The sequence below is a fragment of the Bos indicus genome, chromosome 15 (assembly GCF_029378745.1).
Source record: "Bos indicus isolate NIAB-ARS_2022 breed Sahiwal x Tharparkar chromosome 15, NIAB-ARS_B.indTharparkar_mat_pri_1.0, whole genome shotgun sequence".
NCBI classification, from domain to species: domain Eukaryota; kingdom Metazoa; phylum Chordata; class Mammalia; order Artiodactyla; family Bovidae; genus Bos; species Bos indicus.
Genome location: NC_091774.1, coordinates 51,398,967 through 51,418,321, shown reverse-complemented (window position 1 = coordinate 51,418,321; position 19,355 = coordinate 51,398,967). Strand labels below are relative to the sequence as shown.

The following is a 19,355-nucleotide window of genomic DNA, read 5'->3' as shown; positions in this document are numbered from 1 at the left end:
GATCCTTAAGAGCTTCCAGAGGAGGTTCTATGTTGGCCCCAGATCCTCACTGGTGTCAGTATCTGAGGCATTAAAGAGGGTTATTCACGGCCACCCTGAACTGATCCTTCAGCACACCTACCTGATATTTGTCATTTGTTCGCTTTGTTAAGCACTTTGAGAAGCTACACTTGGCCTTGATATGCTGAGGTCTAGAACTGCACAAAGGAAGAAGACAATTCCCAGACCACAGAAAGTTTAAAATCAATACAAGAAACACAGTCAGGTAATCAAATTTTCTCCTATTCTTGAGACACGTGTTTTGATGATTAGATCCCTTGTGAAATCAGAGGAAATAAATGACATATGGGGAGAAGACTTTCACAAGCACATGGCTGACATAGTGGGCAGATGGTGAACAGTATCCTGAATAGGGTCAGCTCTCTCAGGAACACAGCAGGGAGAAGCAAGTAAATTCTCCATGATACTGAAGCTCTCTGGATCCAGCCTGGGGGAACCAGCATGAGGCAGTTTGGAGAAATTGCTTTAGGTTTGATTCAGTAAACAAATAGCTATCAAGTACTCACAATGTACCCATAGACCACAACACAAACATTGAGCTCCTCAGCATCTCTCCTCTGGCTCCTAGAATAAAAATTCCTCTTTATTCCCAAATATCCAGGGTCCATCATCATCTCTAAGCTGGTCCTCATCAGCTCCTCTTAATAATCGCATAACATTTATGTTGCTTCATTTTTATAACCTTTTCTTGCTACAAGCTTCTCAGCATACGGCACATACATTATTCCCTTGCCACCCCCCCCCCCCCTCCAGTGGCATTTTCATGTCTATTTTTGTGTCTTCCATCTCCTTCAGGAGGATGGCCTTCCTCAGGGCATGATCTATTCTCAAAATGGCTGTTTGGTCACAGACTGACCTGGCTTTAGTAGCTGCCCACAGCAGGAACATCTTCACACACCTCTACTGGGTTTCTGTTCCACGATTGTATTTTTAGGACAACTTTAGTCATTACTTAGAAGGTAACAGGAATAAAAATAGGAGAGGAATTTCCCAATCTGTTAAATAAATTCAGAGGTGAGAAGTGTCAATCCTGGAAGGGCAGAGAACACTCAAGTCACAAGAACTTGTGACTTACTTTGTGCTGGATCTTCAGTTATGCCCTGTTAAAAATGCAGATCTTGAAAGTTGTTGATCAGTATACTTCATTATTTCATGGATTCCTGAATTTGCAACTCCCTGAGTTTTGCACCAAGCTTCTATCTTGAGAATGCAGATAGACATGGGAGTCAACTTCAGTCATAGTGAGAGAGGGCATGGAAAGGGTATGCCTTTGAGTTTGGCCTTCAAAGTATAAAAAAACTCCTTTTACAAATAGCAATTTTGGATATTGATTCAGGGGGAAAAGAGACCTTTGTCCACTAAACCACCTGTGTTTCTTCTAGAAACTGTAACAATTGAACCTTTCTTTCTTCTTCTCCATTAGCTCTTAGAATTTGGGCCCACTGCTCCTCCCCCTACTCCACTAATCTTGCCTGGAAAATCCCATGGATGGAGAAGTCTGGTGGGCTGCAGTCCATGGGGTCGCTAAGAGTCGGACACGACTGAGCAACTTAGCAGCAGCAGCTCCTCCTTCCATGTGACCTCACAACTCCTCTTTCTTATGTAGTACAATAGATAACGGGACTATATTATGAACTCCTCAGCCTTCAGCTGGCCTGGATACATGGTGCACAAGTCTTTTAGGTCTTTACCAGAATTTTTTCACTGTTGCCTAGAAAGAAATTGACAAGGGACACAATAAATATTGATGAGGTAACAAAACTCATATTATACTACCCTACTCCTTATTCTGTAGTCAAAACAATAGGACATAGCTACCTGCTCAGGGAAAGCCTTTGTTCTGCTCCTCCCCTGATTTCCTACCCATAGTCACAAAAGTATTTTCAAAGGTAAGTTCATAAATAACTCATTCTTAAAACCAACACAAATACAGAATAAATTATTCTTTCCATTCTGTTTGTGTATTGGCTTAATTTTGGACAACAAGATGTTAATCATTACCATACTCATTTAATTTTCTCTACTGCTTTATGAGTCTATCTTGATCCTGAAATTAAGGCTTCATTCAGATAGCAAGTCATACCTTACTTATCTTTATTTACATATATATCCAAAATTCCTGACATCATCAGAATGGAATGGGATGAAGTAGGAACCAAAATCAAATGATAATTTGAAAGAAATGTTTGCATATATTTTGGGTTTTCCTCTGTCTCCATGAATAGGCATGAGATTCTGGGAGAACTTCCCAAATATGAGGACCTTAAACCACACTGGTGCTAGCCACACAATCTTCTGCTTGCTGGGCATCCCTGGCCTTGAAGACCACTACATGTGGATTTCCATCCCCTTTGTTATTTCCTATGCCGCTGCCTTGCTTGGAAACAGCCTGTTCCTCTTCATTATCCTCACCGAGCACAGCCTCCATGAACCCATGTACCTCTTCCTCTGCATGCTGTCCGGAGCAGACCTTGTCCTCTCCATGTGCAGAGTCCCTCAGGCCTTGGCGATCCTCTGGTTCCATGCTGGAGAGCTCTCCCTGGATCGCTGCATTTGTCAGGTATTCTTCCTCTCTTCCACTTTCATTTACAAGTCTGAGATCTTGCTGGTGATGGCATTTGACTGCTACACTGCCATACGCTACCCCCTGTGATACACCACTGTTCTTACACATACACTGATAGGGAAAATTCATATATCCATCTTCCTAAGAAGTTATTGTACAGTTTTACTGTAATATTTCTTCTGAAAAGACTGACTTTTTATAAAAGTAACATCCTCCCAAACACTGCTTGTAAACATTGTCCTGGCAAAAATTTCCTGCAACGATATCCAACGAAACGCTGGAGAAGGAAATGGCTATCCACTCCAGTATTCTGGCCTGGAGAATTCCACGCACTGTGTAGTCCATTGGGTCGCGAAGAGTTGAACACATCTGAGCGACTTTCACATAGAACATCTGGTTTGATTTTTTGTCCTGATGTCGACCTTGGTCTTAGATGTTGTGCTAATCTTTGTTTCATATATGCCTATTCTCCATGCTATCTTCCACATCCCTTCCCAAGATGCTCCTCACAAAGCTCTCAACACGTGTGGCTCCCATATCTGTGTCATCATCCTCTTTTATGGACCTGGGATCTTCTCAGTTCTCACTCAGTGGTTTGAATACCACATTCCACTCCGTATTTACATTCTTCTGGCCAGTGTGTATATTCTCATTGCACCTACATTCAATCCCACGGTTCATGGGATTAAGACCAAGCAGATTCGGGAGCTGGTAGTTCATTTGCTGTTTCCAAAGCAGATATGACTATAATAATGGAAACTACCCTTGTGCTTTCCTCAGTAATGCTCATCATGCTTTAGGTTAGCTTTTGTATCAAGACGTGGAAGGGTACAGTGGAAATACTAATCAAATAACTCTGTATCTTGTTGTCATAGAGCAATTTTATCAGGGATGGGTTTGTAAATGTTTCTTGCAATGTTTTTAGTAACTCATTAGATATCAGTGCCTTTGGGGTCTTAGTTCACTTTCTTATACATAGAATTCATAACTAGATTAGTTCACCTCCCTACTCCTAGGCTGGAGGTTAGTAATGCCCTGGAAACAGTGACCTTTCCTGGGTAATTGTTAAACTCTTATTTAGTAGGGTATTCTATGCTTTGAATGGCTACACTTGTTTTATTCCTCTCATTCAGACATTTTCCTGCCATTTGCCCCCATGTTGTAGCTTTCTTCATATTTTTGCTTTGTAGACAATTATAAAATTCATATATATCTTAAAATTCATATGTATTCACCATTAATGCAATGTTACCATAAATAATGAACATATGTATCAGTAAATCTTTATCCTTTCAAAACATTAAACATAGCAAATGTTTACTAATTCTTTCATTTTATTTGTATTATCAACTGTTTGGAAGAAGGTACTCAACATGAGAGCAAATACAGTACAAACATGTAAGAGTACACTGAGCAAGCGTACGTAAGAAACACACTGATATATGTAGAGGTGTAGCCAATGTGGCAGAGTCGGAAGACCCTAAGCTCACCTGCTTCCATGGGCAATCCCAAATTGCAACCATTTACAGAACAACTATCAATGAAAATGACTCTAAGACCAGCAGAAAAGCATCTCCACAACTAAAGATGTAACGAAAGAACCACAACAAGATGCGTAGTGGTGTCCTGTGTCTCCTGCATTGCAGGCGGATTCTTTATCATTGAGCATCCAGAAAAGCCCAGGAGAAAGAGAGGGTAGGACAAATTCAGAGAGTAGTGTTGACATATATGCACCACCATTTGTAAAATAGATAGCTAGTGGGATGCTGCTGTATAACACAGGGAGGTTATGTGTGATAACCTAGAGAAGTGGAACACGGAGGAGGTGGGAGGGAAACTTAAGAGGGAAGGGATATATGTATACTTATGTCTGATTCACATTGTATGGCAGAAACCAACAAAACATTGTAAAGCAATTATCCTCCAATTAAAAAAATATATTTTAAAAAAGGTCCCCCCCCCCCAAAAAAAAGGTCTCTCTATTTTTCTGTATTTTTTGTCTCTTCTCCAGTTGGATAACTCTGTTGAAAGATCTGTGGTCTATTTCTGCAAGTGGGGGCACCTTGGTCCAGGGGTAATGCATTTGTAGTTTTGTCCTATGTGGAAAGATTCCCTTTGTACAGCCTATACTATTTTTCATGACTCCCAGCAATATTTGAGAGTAACTTAGTCCTCACACGATGCCTGCAGACTATATTGTTAAGCTTTCAGACATTTTCAGTCGGATAGTGTTTCCAATAGGGCTGACTATCTGCACAAATGCATGCCAATAATCCTTCCCTACCCAACCCCTCCACTGTCCACACAAGCCAATTCGTCCTCCATGAGGTGCAGTCTGTTCCCCACTCCCTTGCACCTGTGAACGCCTCATGTCTTTCTTTGGCCAGTGGAATAATGTGGAAGTATTATATCCTCTACCCTGTGGATTTAGAGTGAAGTGAAGCAGGAACAACAGTCAGAAGGGGGATATACATCAAGAAACAACTGAAATGAGGGATTTTAAATAATTACGAATGAAGCTACTGACACACATATTGTTAGGCTGTTGGCTCTTAGACTATAAAGTCCAATATCATCCAGATCAAGAAATACAGCTTGCTCTGACATACCCACAGCCATGTCCATGTGCCCCATCAAAGAGTCCCAAAGCTATCACTGGCATACTTAACATATATAATTACATGTACATTCATGTCTTTCAACAATTTGCATTCAAATGCTGCCATTTCACCTACAACAACTGTCTGAATATTTCATTTGCATCTGTGTCTTAACTGGAATTATATTTGTCTAGTCAAGAAAAAACCTCTGTATGTCCAGTAGCACATCTAATTCTTTATTTTTCCATTCCTCACACCTAGAAACATATTATTGTTAGTTAGCATTAAAAATGACAAATTTCGCCTCCCTTTAGGAAAGCCACCAACACCAGTGGTGTTAATAGGACCTGGAAATGATTCTCTCACCATATTTAACAACACCTGTTCTAGTCCCAGCCCCCCAGTTCTGTTTTTTTTTTTTTTTTTTCAAATGGAGTGCCAGAAGTCCCGCAGAGAATTTACCAGCACTCTGTTCCAAACTGTGGCTGATTTTGGTGGATCTGAAGCTGAAAAGACCTTGCCACTGTGAGGAGCATTCTGCTGCTGCTGCTTCTGAGTCGCTTCAGTCGTGTCCAACTCTGTGCGACCCCGTAGACGGCAACCCATCAGGCTCCCCCATCCCTGGAATTCTCCAGGCAAGGACACTGGAGTGGGGTGCCATTTCCTTCTCTAGTGTATGAAAGTGAAAAGTGAAAGTGAAGTCTCTCAGTCGTGTCCAACTCTTTGAGACCACATCCTAAGAGACTGGTAAAAGGATCATCCAATGACGAAGATCAGGACTCAGCATCCTGGGACTGCAATCACCTTGATCAGATCAGATCAGATAAGTCGCTCAGTCATGTCCCACTCTTTGCGACCCCATAAATCACAGCACGCCAGGCCTCCCTGTCCATCACCAACTCCCAGAGTTCACTCAGACTCACATCCATCGAGTCAGTGATGCCATCCAGCCATCTCATCTTCTGTCGTCCCCTTCTCCTCCTGCCCCCAATCTCTCCCAGCATCAGAGTCTTTTCCAATGAGTCAACTCTTCGCATGAGGTGGCCAAAGTACTGGAGTTTCAGCTTTAGCATCATTCCTTCCAAAGAAATCCCAGGGCTGATCTCCTTCAGAATGGACTGGTTGGATCTCCTTGCAGTCCAAGGGACTCTCAAGAGTCTTCACCAACACCACAGTTCAAAAGCATCAATTCTTTGGCGCTCAGCCTTCTTCACAGTCCAACTCTCACATCCATACATGACCACAGGAAAAACCATAGCCTTGACTAGACGAACCTTTGTTGGCAAAGTAATGTCTCTGCTTTTGAACATGCTATCTAGGTTGGTCATAACTTTCCTTCCAAGGAGTAAGCGTCTTTTAATTTCATGGCTGCAGTCACCATCTGCAGTGATTTTGGAGCCCAGAAAAATAAAGTCTGTTACTGTTTCCACTGTTTCCCCATCTATTTCCCATGAAGTGGTGGGACCGTATGCCATGATCTTCGTTTTCTGAATGTTGAGCTTTAAGCCAACTTTTTCACTCTCCACTTTCATTTTCATCAAGAGGCTTTTGAGTTCCTCTTCACTTTCTGCCATAAGGGTGGTGTCATCTGCACATCTGAGGTTATTGATATTTCTCCTGGCAATCTTGATTCCAGCTTGTGTTTCTTCCAGCCCAGCGTTTCTCATGATGTACTCTGCATATAAGTTAAATAAACAGGGTGACAATACACAGCCTTGACGAACTCCTTTTTCTATTTGGAACCAGTCTGTTGTTCCATGTCCAGTTCTAACTGTTGCTTCCTGACCTGCATACAAATTTCTCAAGAGGCAGATCAGGTGGTCTGGTATTCCCATCTCTTTCAGAATTTTCCACAGTTGATTGTGATCCACACAGTCAAAGGCTTTGGCATAGTCAGTAAAGCAGAAATAGATGTTTTTCTGGAACTCTCTTGCTTTTTCTATGATCCAGCAGATGTTGGCAATTTGATCTCTGGTTCCTCTGCCTTTTCTAAAACCAGCTTGAACAACAGGAAGTTCACGGTTCACATATTGCTGAAGCCTGGTTTGGAGAATTTTGAGCATTACTTTACTAGTGTGTGAGATGAGTGCAATTGTGTGGTAGTTTGAGCATTCTTTGGCATTGCCTTTCTTTGGGATTGGAATGAAAACTGACCTTTTCCAGTCCTGTGGCCACTGCTGAGTTTTCCAAATTTGCTGGCATATTGAGTGAAGCACTTTCACAGCATCATCTTTCAGGATTTGGAATAGCTCAACTGGAATTCCATCACCTCCACTAGCTTTGTTCGTAGTGATGCTTTCTAAGGCCCACTTGACTTCACATTCCAGATGTTTGGCTCTAGGTGAGTGATCACGCCATCGTAATTATCTGGGTGGTGAAGATCTTTTTTGTACAGTTCTTCTGTGTATTCTTGCCATCTCTTCTTAATATCTTCTGCTTCTGTTAGGTCCATACCATTTCTGTCCTTTATCGAGCTCATCTTTGCATGAAATGTTCCTTTGGTATCTCTGATTTTCTTGAAGACATCCCTAGTCTTTCCCATTCTGTTGTTTTCCACTATTTCTTTGCATTGATTGCTGAGGAAGGCTTTCTTATCTCTTCTTGCTATTCTTTGGAACTCTGCATTCAGATGTTTATATCTTTCCTTTTCTGCTTTGCTTTTCACTTCTCTTCTTTTCACAGCTATTTGTAAGGCCTCCCCAGACAGCCATTTTGCTTTTTTGCATTTCTTTTCTATGGGAATGGTCTTGACCCCTGTCTCCTGTACAATGTCATGAACCTCATTCCATAGTTCATCAGGCACTCTATCTATCAGATCTAGGCCCTTAAATCTATTTCTCACTTCCACTGTATAATCATAAGGGATTTGATTTAGGTCATCACTTTGAGGAAGCCTGGAAAATACCTTTGGAATGCAGCCAGCAGTTCATGAGTGCGTGCATTATACATCACTTCAGTCAAGTCTGACTCTGTGCGACACTTTGGACTGTAGCCTGCCAGGCTCCTATGTCCATGGAATTCTCCAGGCAAGAACAGTGGAGTGGGTTGCTATGCTCTTATCCAGCCAGCAGTTCATAGTCCTGGTCACATTCTGTAGGTAACATCCACCACTCCATGTAAATGATCTCTGCATTCTCATTACCCTCTCTAATCTGTCTGCAACTCTCCACACAAGGAATCCCAGGTGCTTCGGGTTTCGGGAGGTAACATGAGCCCAGGCAGCCTCCCAGGAAACTTTTACTTACCTTCTGTTCTTATTCACAGAAACTCCAGCAACCAAAAGTTCACCCACTCAATGCCCACAATGTTCAGGGTTTTGACAACTTCCTCATCTGCATTTTTCTAACTCTACAAGAGACACCAGCTTCTATAGTTCCACAAGAAATCTACCACTAGATCAAAATGTGAAACACTAAATTCACCAACCTTAAAGTTCTAACTCCCCAAACATTTTTATATTTTTGTGACCTTTAAGGCGACTTAGACAAACCACGTTTCACAATCTACTTTATCCCCCATCCCATTTGTTTTCATTTATTCACAGACACATTGGGTGTTTTTAAGTAAATTAAAAATATATATTCTTTGGTCTATAGTTGATTTAGAATGTTATTTTAGTTTCTACTGTACAAGAAAGTGAATCAGATACACACACACTCATATATATCCCCTCTTTTCAACCTTTTTTATCCATATATATCTATATAGGTTACTACAGAGTGGAGGAGACTTCCTTGTCCTATAGAAAAGGTCCTTGAGCACGTGCATGCTCCATCGCTCGTCATATCGGATTCTTTGCAACCCCATGGACTGTAGCCCACTAGGCTCTTCTGTCCATGGGATTCTTCGGGCAAGAATACTGGAGTGAGTTGCCATGCCCTCCTCTGGGGATCTTCCCGAGCCAAGGATCAAACCTGAATCTCTTATGTCTCCTGCATTGGCAACTGGCTTCTTTACCACTAGTACCACCTGGGAAGCCCAGAAAAGGTCCTTATTGGTTTTCTATTTTATATACACTTTATATTTTGTAATTAATCACTGTTATCTCTCCATTGCAGTACCTGCAGCATTTTACTCATCTGTCATTTTTGCCATCCCTTGCCCAAACAGATAGGAACTCAATTAGCATGAAGAAAGAACTTCTTAGGAAAGAATGCTTTTCCTCCATGGAATTCACATGGATTGAACAATAAGAAACCAGAGGGCTCACTTTGTAAGATCCCTGCACTACCACAAACAAGATGACACTTTTTCTATAATTCAGAGGGTTTTATTTCATTTTACTTAATGTCATGAGCTATTTAATTGAAAAAATCATGATGGGATCTTAGTAAATGCCACCCATAATCTATGTTGTTTCTCTTAAGATTGGCATTAGTAAAAGACATACAATCTAAATATAAATATATTTCTAAGTAAAAACAATTCACTAGAATGACATCTCAATAAAAATTTATATATTTATATAAAACTACAAAAGAGAAAAAAGGTTATTGTTTTAAAATGATGAAATAGACAAGTTTCTTTCCTGATTATACTGAACAAAACACACCCACCATTCCATTATAAGCCTTCATTAGTTGATCTGAAAAGAGAGTTCTTCAGGTTCACTTCCTTGCAGAGCCATGTGAGCACTGAACTGTTCCCTCCAAGTCAAGTCCCCACACCATCATCCCTCACCTTGGAAGGTTTTTGATGGCTCCTGGTGACTCAAGTTCCATTATCCACACAACGCTTTTCTCCTGCATTTTCTTGCTTGGGTGGGGTGCACCTGAAAAAAATCATAAGGATGGCTTTTAGCAAAAAGAGCTATGAGATCCTTGCACAGCAAATACCACCTAACCCAATGTCCAGGCACAGGTTCTTAGGGACTAAGAAGCTGAAGCCAGACAAGATCTTCAGTAGAAGGAGACCCTGTGCAGAAAGCTCTTGCCTGTTTTCCACTGGGCTGCCAGGAGCACCTTAACCAGAGGGTCTTCCAGGTAGTCCACCTGCTGGAGGCATTCGCAGAGCTCACAGATGATAAGACCCAAGGGTGGCATCCTCGGGGTCATCGTCCATATGTCAATGAGAGGGTTCCTATTCTTCTGACAATTCTTTATGTGAAGTCACTAGAACAGGTCCCATTCATAGCAAACCCAACCAGCACAAAGATCACCCATTCAATACCAAAGATATTCAGTGTTGTTACATTTGCCCAACTGCTTTTGTTTACACCCTCCCCCAAGACAGCAACTTCCCAAGTTCCATCCACATCTCTGCACTACATCTAAATCTGAAGCAGGACACTCATCAACCTTCAACTGTCAACCCTCCAATCTTTTGTTATTTTTGCAGCTCTAAGGACTCTCAGACAAACCATGTCCCACCATCCATTTCATCCAGTCCCATTCCCTTTAACTTTTCCATGGACACTTTCTATGTTGAGTTTCCTCACTGGAGTCACTCCTTTGGAACACCAGCCGCACTTTTACATGCTTTATCATATTTGCCTCCTCCATTCCTCTACAGACAGGAAACCAACCAAAAATATTTTCTCAATTCCTTCCAGTGAATGTTCTGACAAAAGTAAGATCTCCTGGACAGATCATTTCTCTCTCTTATAAAGGGAGAGAAATTTCCAACATTCCCTATTTCCATTTTGTGTTCCCATCATTGGAGATGATCATCTCAACACACCATCTGATCCCTTTCCCATTTCTGCCCTGACTGCCTCAACATCAGATGAAAGACTGACCTTGAAGCTCATTGAATCTACCCGGAAAGAAACCCTCAACTCCCTACCGCCAGCACTGCCCCACGTGGATAGGTACACCCCGTCACCAGTGTGGAAAGACAGAAAATTGACTTTGCTTCTAAATTCTTCCCTCTCTCTCCTCTTCAGCATGTTCTGTCCTTTCAACTCCATCAGCTTCCTATGATCCCATGGCTTTTCCTCCTGTCCAGAGCGTCCACCTTACTGCTCAATCCACACTTCTCCTTGGGAAAACCTTTACTAGCTCATCCCATGCCTCCAGGTCCACCCTTGCTCCATCCTGCCTTTGCTCTGTAAATAAAGTCCACATCAACCTTCTGACATAGCAAGATACCTCATTCAACCAGGCCAACTCCCCTTTCCTTTACTTTCTCCTGTAAGTTTCTCCAGTAAGCCTAGGTCTCATTGCTGGTCAGACACAAGATGATTCACTTCCCTATAGACAGAATCCAAGTTTCAGTTCAGTTCAGTTCATTTGCTCAGTTGTGTCCGACTCTTTGCCACCCCATGAATCCTAGCACGCCAGACCTCCCTGTCCATCAACTTCCGGAGTTCACTCAGACTCATGCCCCTCGAGTCAGTGATGCCATCCAGCCATCTCATCCTCTGTCGTCCCCTTCTCCTCTTGCCCCCAATCCCTCCCAACATCAGAGTCTTTTCCAATGAGTCAACTCTTCGCATGAGGTGGCCAAAGTACTGGAGTTTCAGCTTTAGCATCATTCCTTCCAAAGAACAGCCAGGGCTGATCTCCTTCAGAATGGACTGGTTGGATCTCCTTGCAGTCCAAGGGACTCTCAAGAGTCTTCTCCAACACCACAGTTCAAAAGCATCAATTATTTGGCACTGAGCTTTCTTTTTTTTTTTAATTTAAAAAAAATTGTTATTATTATTTTTTACCTTACAATATTGTATTGGTTTTGCCATACATCAACATGCATCTGCCACGAGTGTACACGTGTTCCCCATCCTGAACCCCCCTCCCACCTCCCTCCCTATACCAGCCCTCTGGGTCATCCCAGTGCACCATCCCCAAGCTTCCTGTATCCTGCATCGAACCTGGACTGGCAATTCATTTCTTATATTATATTATACATGTTTTAATGCCATTCTCCCACATCATTCCCCACCCCCCACCTCCCACAGAGTCCAAAAGACTGTTCTATACATCTGTGTCTCTTTTGCTGTCTTGCATACAGGGTTGTTGTTACCATCTTTCTAAATTCCATATATATGTGTTAGTATACTGTATTGGTGTTTTTCTTTCTGGCTTACTTCACTCCGTATAATAGGCTTCAGTTTCATCCACCTCATTAGAACTGATTCAAATGTATTCTTTTTAATGGCTGGGCACTCTGCTTTCTACAAAGTCCAACTCTCACATCCATACATGACCACTGGAAAAACCATAGCCTTGACTAGACAGACCTTTGTTCGCTAAGTAATGTCTCTGCTTTTCAATATGCTATCTAGGTTGGTCATAACATTTCTTCCAAGGAGTAAGCGTCTTTTAATTTCATTCCTGCAGTCACCATCTGCAGAGATTTGAGCCTCAAATATACAGTCTGACACTGTTTCCACTGTTTCCCCATCATTTTCTATGAAGTGATGGGACCAGATGCCATGATCTTCGTTTGCTGAATGTTGAGCTTTAAGCCAACTTTTTCACTCTCGTCTTTCACTTTCATCAAGAGGCTTTTCAGTTCCTCTTCATTTTCTGCCATAAGGGTTGTGTCATCTGCATATCTCAGGTTATTGATATTTCTCCTGGCAATCTTCATTCCACCTTGTGCTTCTTCCAGCCCAGCATTTCTCATGATGTACTCTGCATAGAAGTTAAATAAACAGGGTGACAATATACAGCCTTGATGTACTCCTTTTCCTATTTGGAACCAGTCTATTGTTCCATGTCCAGTTCTAACTGTTGCTTCCTGACCTGCATATAGGTTTCTCAAGAGGCTGGTCAGGTGGTCTGGTATTTCCATCTCTTTCAGAATTTTCCACAGTTTATTGTGATCCACACAGTCAAAGGCTTTGGCATAGTCAATAAAGCAGAAATAGATGTTTTTCTGGAATTCTCTTGGTTTTTGATGATCCAGCGGATGTTGGCAAATTGATCTCTGGTTTCTTTGCCTTTTCTAAAACCAGCTTGAACATCTGGAAGTTCACGGTTCACGTATTGCTGAAGCCTGGCTTGGAGAATTTTGAGCATTACTTTACTAGCATGTGAGAATCCACGTTTAGAGGAGTTCAATACTCAATGAACCTTTTATGCATGAAGAAAATCTGCTTGAGGAAAGAGCGCTTTACCCTGTGGAATTCATTCAGCTTGAACAGTAAGAAACCAAGGTGCTCCTTTTGTAAGTTCCAACCCCTACAACAAATTAGGAGATCCATTTTCTATAAACTAGAAGCTTTTATTTCATTTAATGAATATTGAATTGAACAGATTATGCTCAAATTTTAGCAATCAATGCCTACTATTATCGAACCTGAGTTTCTAAACTAAAAATAGATTTCTAAAGTCCAAACATTAAATATAATCCTATCTCGCTAAAAAGAAAAATTCATTTATACTGATGCACAATACAAAAATGACAAAAGGAAATTGTATTAAAATGATGAAGTAAAAACAAATGATGGAATGGAAATGGTGTGGGGTTTGTTTGTTCTTCTTCCCTGAATGTCCTTCAACGCATCACTGGCCCATTGTAAACCTTGGTCTCTTGATGTGGATAATGGAGTCCTCTAGGTTAACTTCCTCGAAGAGCCCTGTGTGCCCTGAAGTGTTCCTTCCAGGTCAAGAATGCATACCATCGTCTCCCACCGTGGAAGGGTTTGGATGCCTCCAGGGCATTCATGTTACTTTGCAGAAAAAGATTTCCTTCTCCACTTCCTTCCCAGGCTGGAGTGTACCTGGAAAAATTTATGTAGATGGCTTTTAGCAGAAAGGCCTTGGAAGCCGCTTCTGACAGAAAATACCACCTAGCCCAATGTCCAGACACAAGTGCTTACCAAGAGGACCTGCAAGCAGACAAGATCCTCAGTAGAAGCAGACCGTGTGCAGAAAGCTCTTGCCAGTTTTGCGCTCGGCTGCCAGGAGCACCTCGACCACAGAGTCCTCCAGGTTGTCTGCCTGCTGGAGGCGTTCGCAGAGCTCACAGATGATCAAAGACCCAAGCGTGGCGTCCTCCGCGTTGTCGGCCATGTCCACGTTGATCACGTGCACAGGCTGGAAGGTCTCCTGCTCTCGGACCCACAGCTCCTCCACCACCTTGTCGTAGACGCTCTCCTCACAGGTGAAGATGACGTCAAAGCGATCTCGGCACTCTTGAAATCTTTCCGGGCGAGGCTTGATTCTCTCGTTTCTTCCCAAGATGTATAAGATGCCGTTGCTGTTATAGCGTTGTCCGTCTTTGCGCACAAGATCCTTGCGCATCTCCTCATAGGTAGTGGAGAAATCGTAAACCACGGGGAGGTTGCGTGCCCTTCCTGGGAGCCTGACTCGAGATCCAGCTCCGAAGGACCTGACTCGGAATCCTTTCCTCCTGAGGATGCGGTGGGCCTCCATGCTCCTGTTCATGTTGCTCATGCAGACCACAGCCACACTGAGCGGGTATGAGGGCATGGTGGCGGCCACTTGGGACTCTAGTCAGACGCCCGGACTTCAGGGGCTCAGGGAACTCTGAAGGCCAGGGGATGACCGACTGGGTCCAGCTCTTCCAAGGAGTGTTAGAGTCAAAGAAGAAAGAAGGCGTTTATATGGAGGCACTTGTCCTCAGTGGGAGGGGAAATCTTGATTGATGATTGGCTTAACTCTTGACTGATTGGATTTGAATGGTGGGCTGGGAGCAGAGAACCCAGTGCTGTATTCTGAACAATTCCATTGATGCAATCACCCAACCTCAATGCCATTGTGTGCCCACCCAACCCCCACCCCCTCCTGAGCATTTTTCCATCTCCAGTTAACTCCATCTGTGCCTGTGTTTATGGGGCTATACTTGGTATCAGGCAAAACAGCTAGACTACTCACTGGCTTCTCACCAGCCTTCCAAAGAACTGAAGACGTGTATGTGGAAAAGGTCTTTGAGATTCCTGATCCTCCTAATCCAATGATGCAAGAATCACAGTGGTTGCTCCCCAGATTTTCATATTAGAATTGATACTCTGGCAGAGCAGTTGTGAACCGTGAACTTCCAGATGTTCAAGCTGGTTTTAGAAAAGGCAGAGGAACCAGGGATCAAATTGTCAACATCTGCTGTATTATCGAAAAAGCAAGAGCATTCCTGAAAAACATCTATTTCTGCTTTATTGACTATGCCAAAGCCTTTGACTGTGTGGAGAACAATAATCTGGAAAATTCTGAAAGAGTTGGAAATACCAGACCACCTGACCTGCCTCTTGAGAAACCTATATGCAGGTCAGGAAGCAACAGTTAGAACTGGACATGGAACAACAGACTGGTTCCAAATAGGAAAAGGAGTACATCAAGGCTGTATATGGTCATCCTGCTTATTTAACTTCTATGCAGAGTACATCATGAGAAACGCTGGGCTGGAAGAAGCACAAGGTGGAATGAAGATTGCTGGGAGAAATATCAATAACCTGAGATATGCAGATGACACAACCTTTATGGCAGAAAATGAAGAGGAACTGAAAAGCCTCTTGATGAAAGTGAAAGACGAGAGTGAAAAAGTTGGCTTAAAGCTCAACATTCAGAAAACAAAGATCATGGCACCTGGTCCCATCACTTCATGGGAAATAGATGGGGAAACAGTGGAAACAATGTCAAACTTTATTTTCTTGGGCTCCATAATCACTGCAGATGGTGATTGCAGCCATGAAATTAAAAGACACTTATCTTCGGAAGGAAAGTTATGACCAACCTAGATAGCATATTGAAAAGCAGAGACATTACTTTGCCAACAAAGGTCCATCTATTCAAGGCTATGGTTTTTCCAGTGGTCATGTATGGATGTGAGAGTTGGACTGTGAAGAAAGCTGAGTGCCGAATAATTGATGCTTTTGAACTGTGGTGTTGGAGAAGACTCTTGAGAGTCCCTTGGACTGCAAGGAGATCCAACCAGTCCATTCTAAAGGAGATCAGTCCTGAGTGTTCTTTGGAAGGAATGATGCTAAAGCTGAAACTCCAGTACTTTGGCCACCTTTGAAGAGTTGACTCATTGGAAAAGACTCTGATGCTGGGAGGGATTGGGGGCAGGAGGAGAAGGGGACAACAGAGGATGAGATGGCTGCATGGCATCACTGATTCGATGGACGTGAGTCTGAGAGAACTCTGGGAGTTGGTAATGGACAGGGAGGCCTGGCGTGCTGTAATTCATGGGGTGGCAAAGAGTCGGACATGACTGAGCGACTGAACTGAACTGAACTGAGAGCAGTTGTGCTAAATCCTAGGAAGGCATTCATGGTTCTTCCTATCAGTCAATAAAAGCATGCACCAGTGTCAAAAGCAATCTCTGGAAAATATGACTGCCATTTGATAGGGTTTCACAAGTTGCAAGAACACCGCATTTTCTCCTTTCTCTTTTCTTCAATTCATCAGAATTCTGGAGCAAACCGACCTGATCCTCCTCCCTTATCTTGTCTCCAAAAGCAGCTCAGTCTGAGTGCTCCATACTCAAAATAGGAGCCTTTTCATTGATTTCTCCATTTGCATAGCTGATGAAGCAACTGTACAGATATTAAACTTGGGGTTGGGACATTGACCACTAAGGAGACTTAATGCTGTCACTTCAAAATGACGAGGGCAAAGATCTCTTCATAGAGCCACAGACTGAGTGTTCAGTCCATTGCAGTGATTCTCTGAGTGCAGAGTCCTATGTCAGTAAACAGCCCAAGTCTACTCAAAGTGTGACCCCCAGAGCATCAACATGAACTGAAGGGGAGCTTGTTTAACCTGGGAATTGGACTCCCAGACCACTGAATTGGATCGCAGGGATGTGCAGTAAAGATTGAGAGCAAGTAGATTAATAGCAGGGATTTCAGAAACTTGACTGGACCTTGGAAGTCCCTGAGAAGCATTGCCTCTAGATGGGAGGTTGAATATTCTGAAGAGAAAAGCCAGATTAGAGAAAAGGCCAGGCATACCTGAAAAGGTAGTCAGCTCTCAAATATGATATGAAAATGTTTTTTAACAGTCACTGCCTGAGACCTAACTCATCCTGCCTGGAAAAACAGAGAGAGAGAGAGAGAAGAAAGATCTCAGAGCCCAAACTACATTCATGATACTACAGGAGGAAGTTATTTCATCATGGTCCTTTCTCTTCATAAGATGGCTCTAGGGTCACACAGTGGCAAAAACCTCTGCTTCTGATCTGCTTTGTGTGCTCCTGAATTTCTCTCTGAGACTCAGGGTGGGGAAGGGGGGTTTTTGTTCAGCATGCCAGCACTGTGGCAGTCAACAGTTGAGCTCTTAGTGCTAGAGCAGTGCTCCTGTGTCACTTCATAAGCCTTCCTGATATCTGCAGTGCTGATAGAGGAGACCTTACAGGGCAGGGTTCCCTTCATTTTCTGCCAATTCTGAGCCCTATTTAACTGAACACCATCCCTGTTTTTTCACCTTGAGATAACCTTGAATATGTTTTCATTTATATGAAGATTGATTTCCTTTAGAGTCAGTTCTCTTTTGAATGATGTCAACATCTTTTTTATGACTACTACCTCTTTTCTTTCTTTTTTAATCGATCCTGTAGACAAAATCTCTTCTCTGTCTTTCTGGACTTACCACTCTGAGGAACCCATATTCTGTCAATTCTGGATGTAAAATCAGAAGATATAGGTCAAGTACTTAACAAACCCTACAAGTACACACATCACCCATTCAACACCAGCAAACTTTTGTATTGTCACTTCTTCCCCAGCTGCCTTTTTCTTCACACTCCCCTGTGACAGGAGCTTCCATACATCCACCCAGATCTCTGCCACTACATCAAAATCCAAAGCAGAATATTCACCAACATTCAACCACCCACCTTCCAATCTTTTGTTTATTTTTTTCAACTCTAATAGCTCTTAGACAAACTATGCTTCAGCATCCATTTCATCCAGTTCCATTCCCTTAATTTTTCCATGGATACATACTATGTTAGGAGACATTACTATAGTTGCTCCTGTGTAACATCTACAGCACTTTGAACCAGTTGCACTCTCTCATATTTTCTTCCTGCATATCCCTACGGGCAGGAATTCAAGCAACAGCTTTTTCTGCATATGGATTTTCTGGCAAAATAAGTTCACCTGGACAAATCATTTCTCTTTCTTTCAAGGGGCTCCTAAATGTCCCTAATTCAATTTTGTGGTCCCATCATTGGAAAAGATGATCTCAGCCGACTCCTACTCTCTCTCCATTCCTGACCATGACTGTCCACCCTCAGGTAAGAGACTGATCTTGAATACCACTGACTCTACCAGGAAAGAAAACCGTCATCTCCCTACCACTGCCACTTTCAGATATAGATGCACCTGCTCACATGTGGGGAAAGACAGAAATTGAGTGCTTCTATATCCATCCCTCTCCCTTCTCTTCATCATGTCTTGTCTTTTCAACTCCAACACCTGCCTCTGCTCCCACAGCTTCTCCCCCTATGCAGAGCCACCTCCCTACTGCTCAGTGCACTCCTGTCCTCAGGATGTCCTGTACTCCCTGATCCCTCCAGATCCATGGCACTCCATGCCACCTACACAGATAACAAAGCCCACACTTACTTTCTGATAGTCAGTAAACTACTTCACCATCCCAACCACCTCTCCTTTATTTTCTTCTGTGAGTCACACAGGACTTGGTGGCACAGCTGGTCAGAACCAAGAATGTTTCACTGCCAAATAATGAGGATCCATTTTCAGAGGAGCACAAAACACAAAACAGCGAATGTTTGAAGCAAGAAGTAAATTCTCAAGAGAAAAGGATGCTTTTCTACATGGGATTTATAGGCTTTGAAAAAAAGGAACTCAAGATACCCATCCCCTATGACAAATGAGAAGACGCCTTTTCTTAAAGAGTTTTATTTTGATTTATTTCATTTTGTTTTATTTAAATACGCTACATAGTTCAACAGATAGGGCTTGGATTTTAGTAAAAATGTGACCATGGACTACAGTGATTTCTTTTTTTTTTCTCTTTCTTTTAAAAAAATTTTTTTAAACTTTACAATATTGTATTGATTTTCCCATATATCAACGTGAATCCGCCACAGGTATACATATGTTTCCCATCCTGAACCCTCCTCCCTCCCCATACTATCCCTCTGGGTCGTGATTTCTAATTTTATTTCATAAATAAGCCATTGGATTAAACAAATCATGCTTGGATTTTCCCCTAAAAAAGCCACACATGGTCTACCCTGAGTTTCTAATAAAG

The 19,355-nt window shown here is 42.4% G+C and overlaps 1 protein-coding gene and 1 pseudogene across 1 annotated transcript; one reads left to right on the top strand and one right to left on the bottom strand.

Moving 5' to 3' along the window:
- Positions 1-2,265: 2,265 nt before the first annotated feature.
- LOC139187175 (olfactory receptor 52B4-like) lies at positions 2,266-3,530 on the top strand (annotated as a pseudogene).
- A 10,491-nt stretch (positions 3,531-14,021) lies between these two features.
- Positions 14,022-14,606, bottom strand: LOC109569563 (RNA polymerase II subunit A C-terminal domain phosphatase SSU72 like protein 3-like). Its single transcript, XM_070803183.1, has one exon. The coding sequence runs from the start codon at positions 14,604-14,606 to the stop codon at positions 14,022-14,024; it is 585 nt and encodes a 194-aa protein (XP_070659284.1).
- Between the last annotated feature and the right edge of the window lie 4,749 nt (positions 14,607-19,355).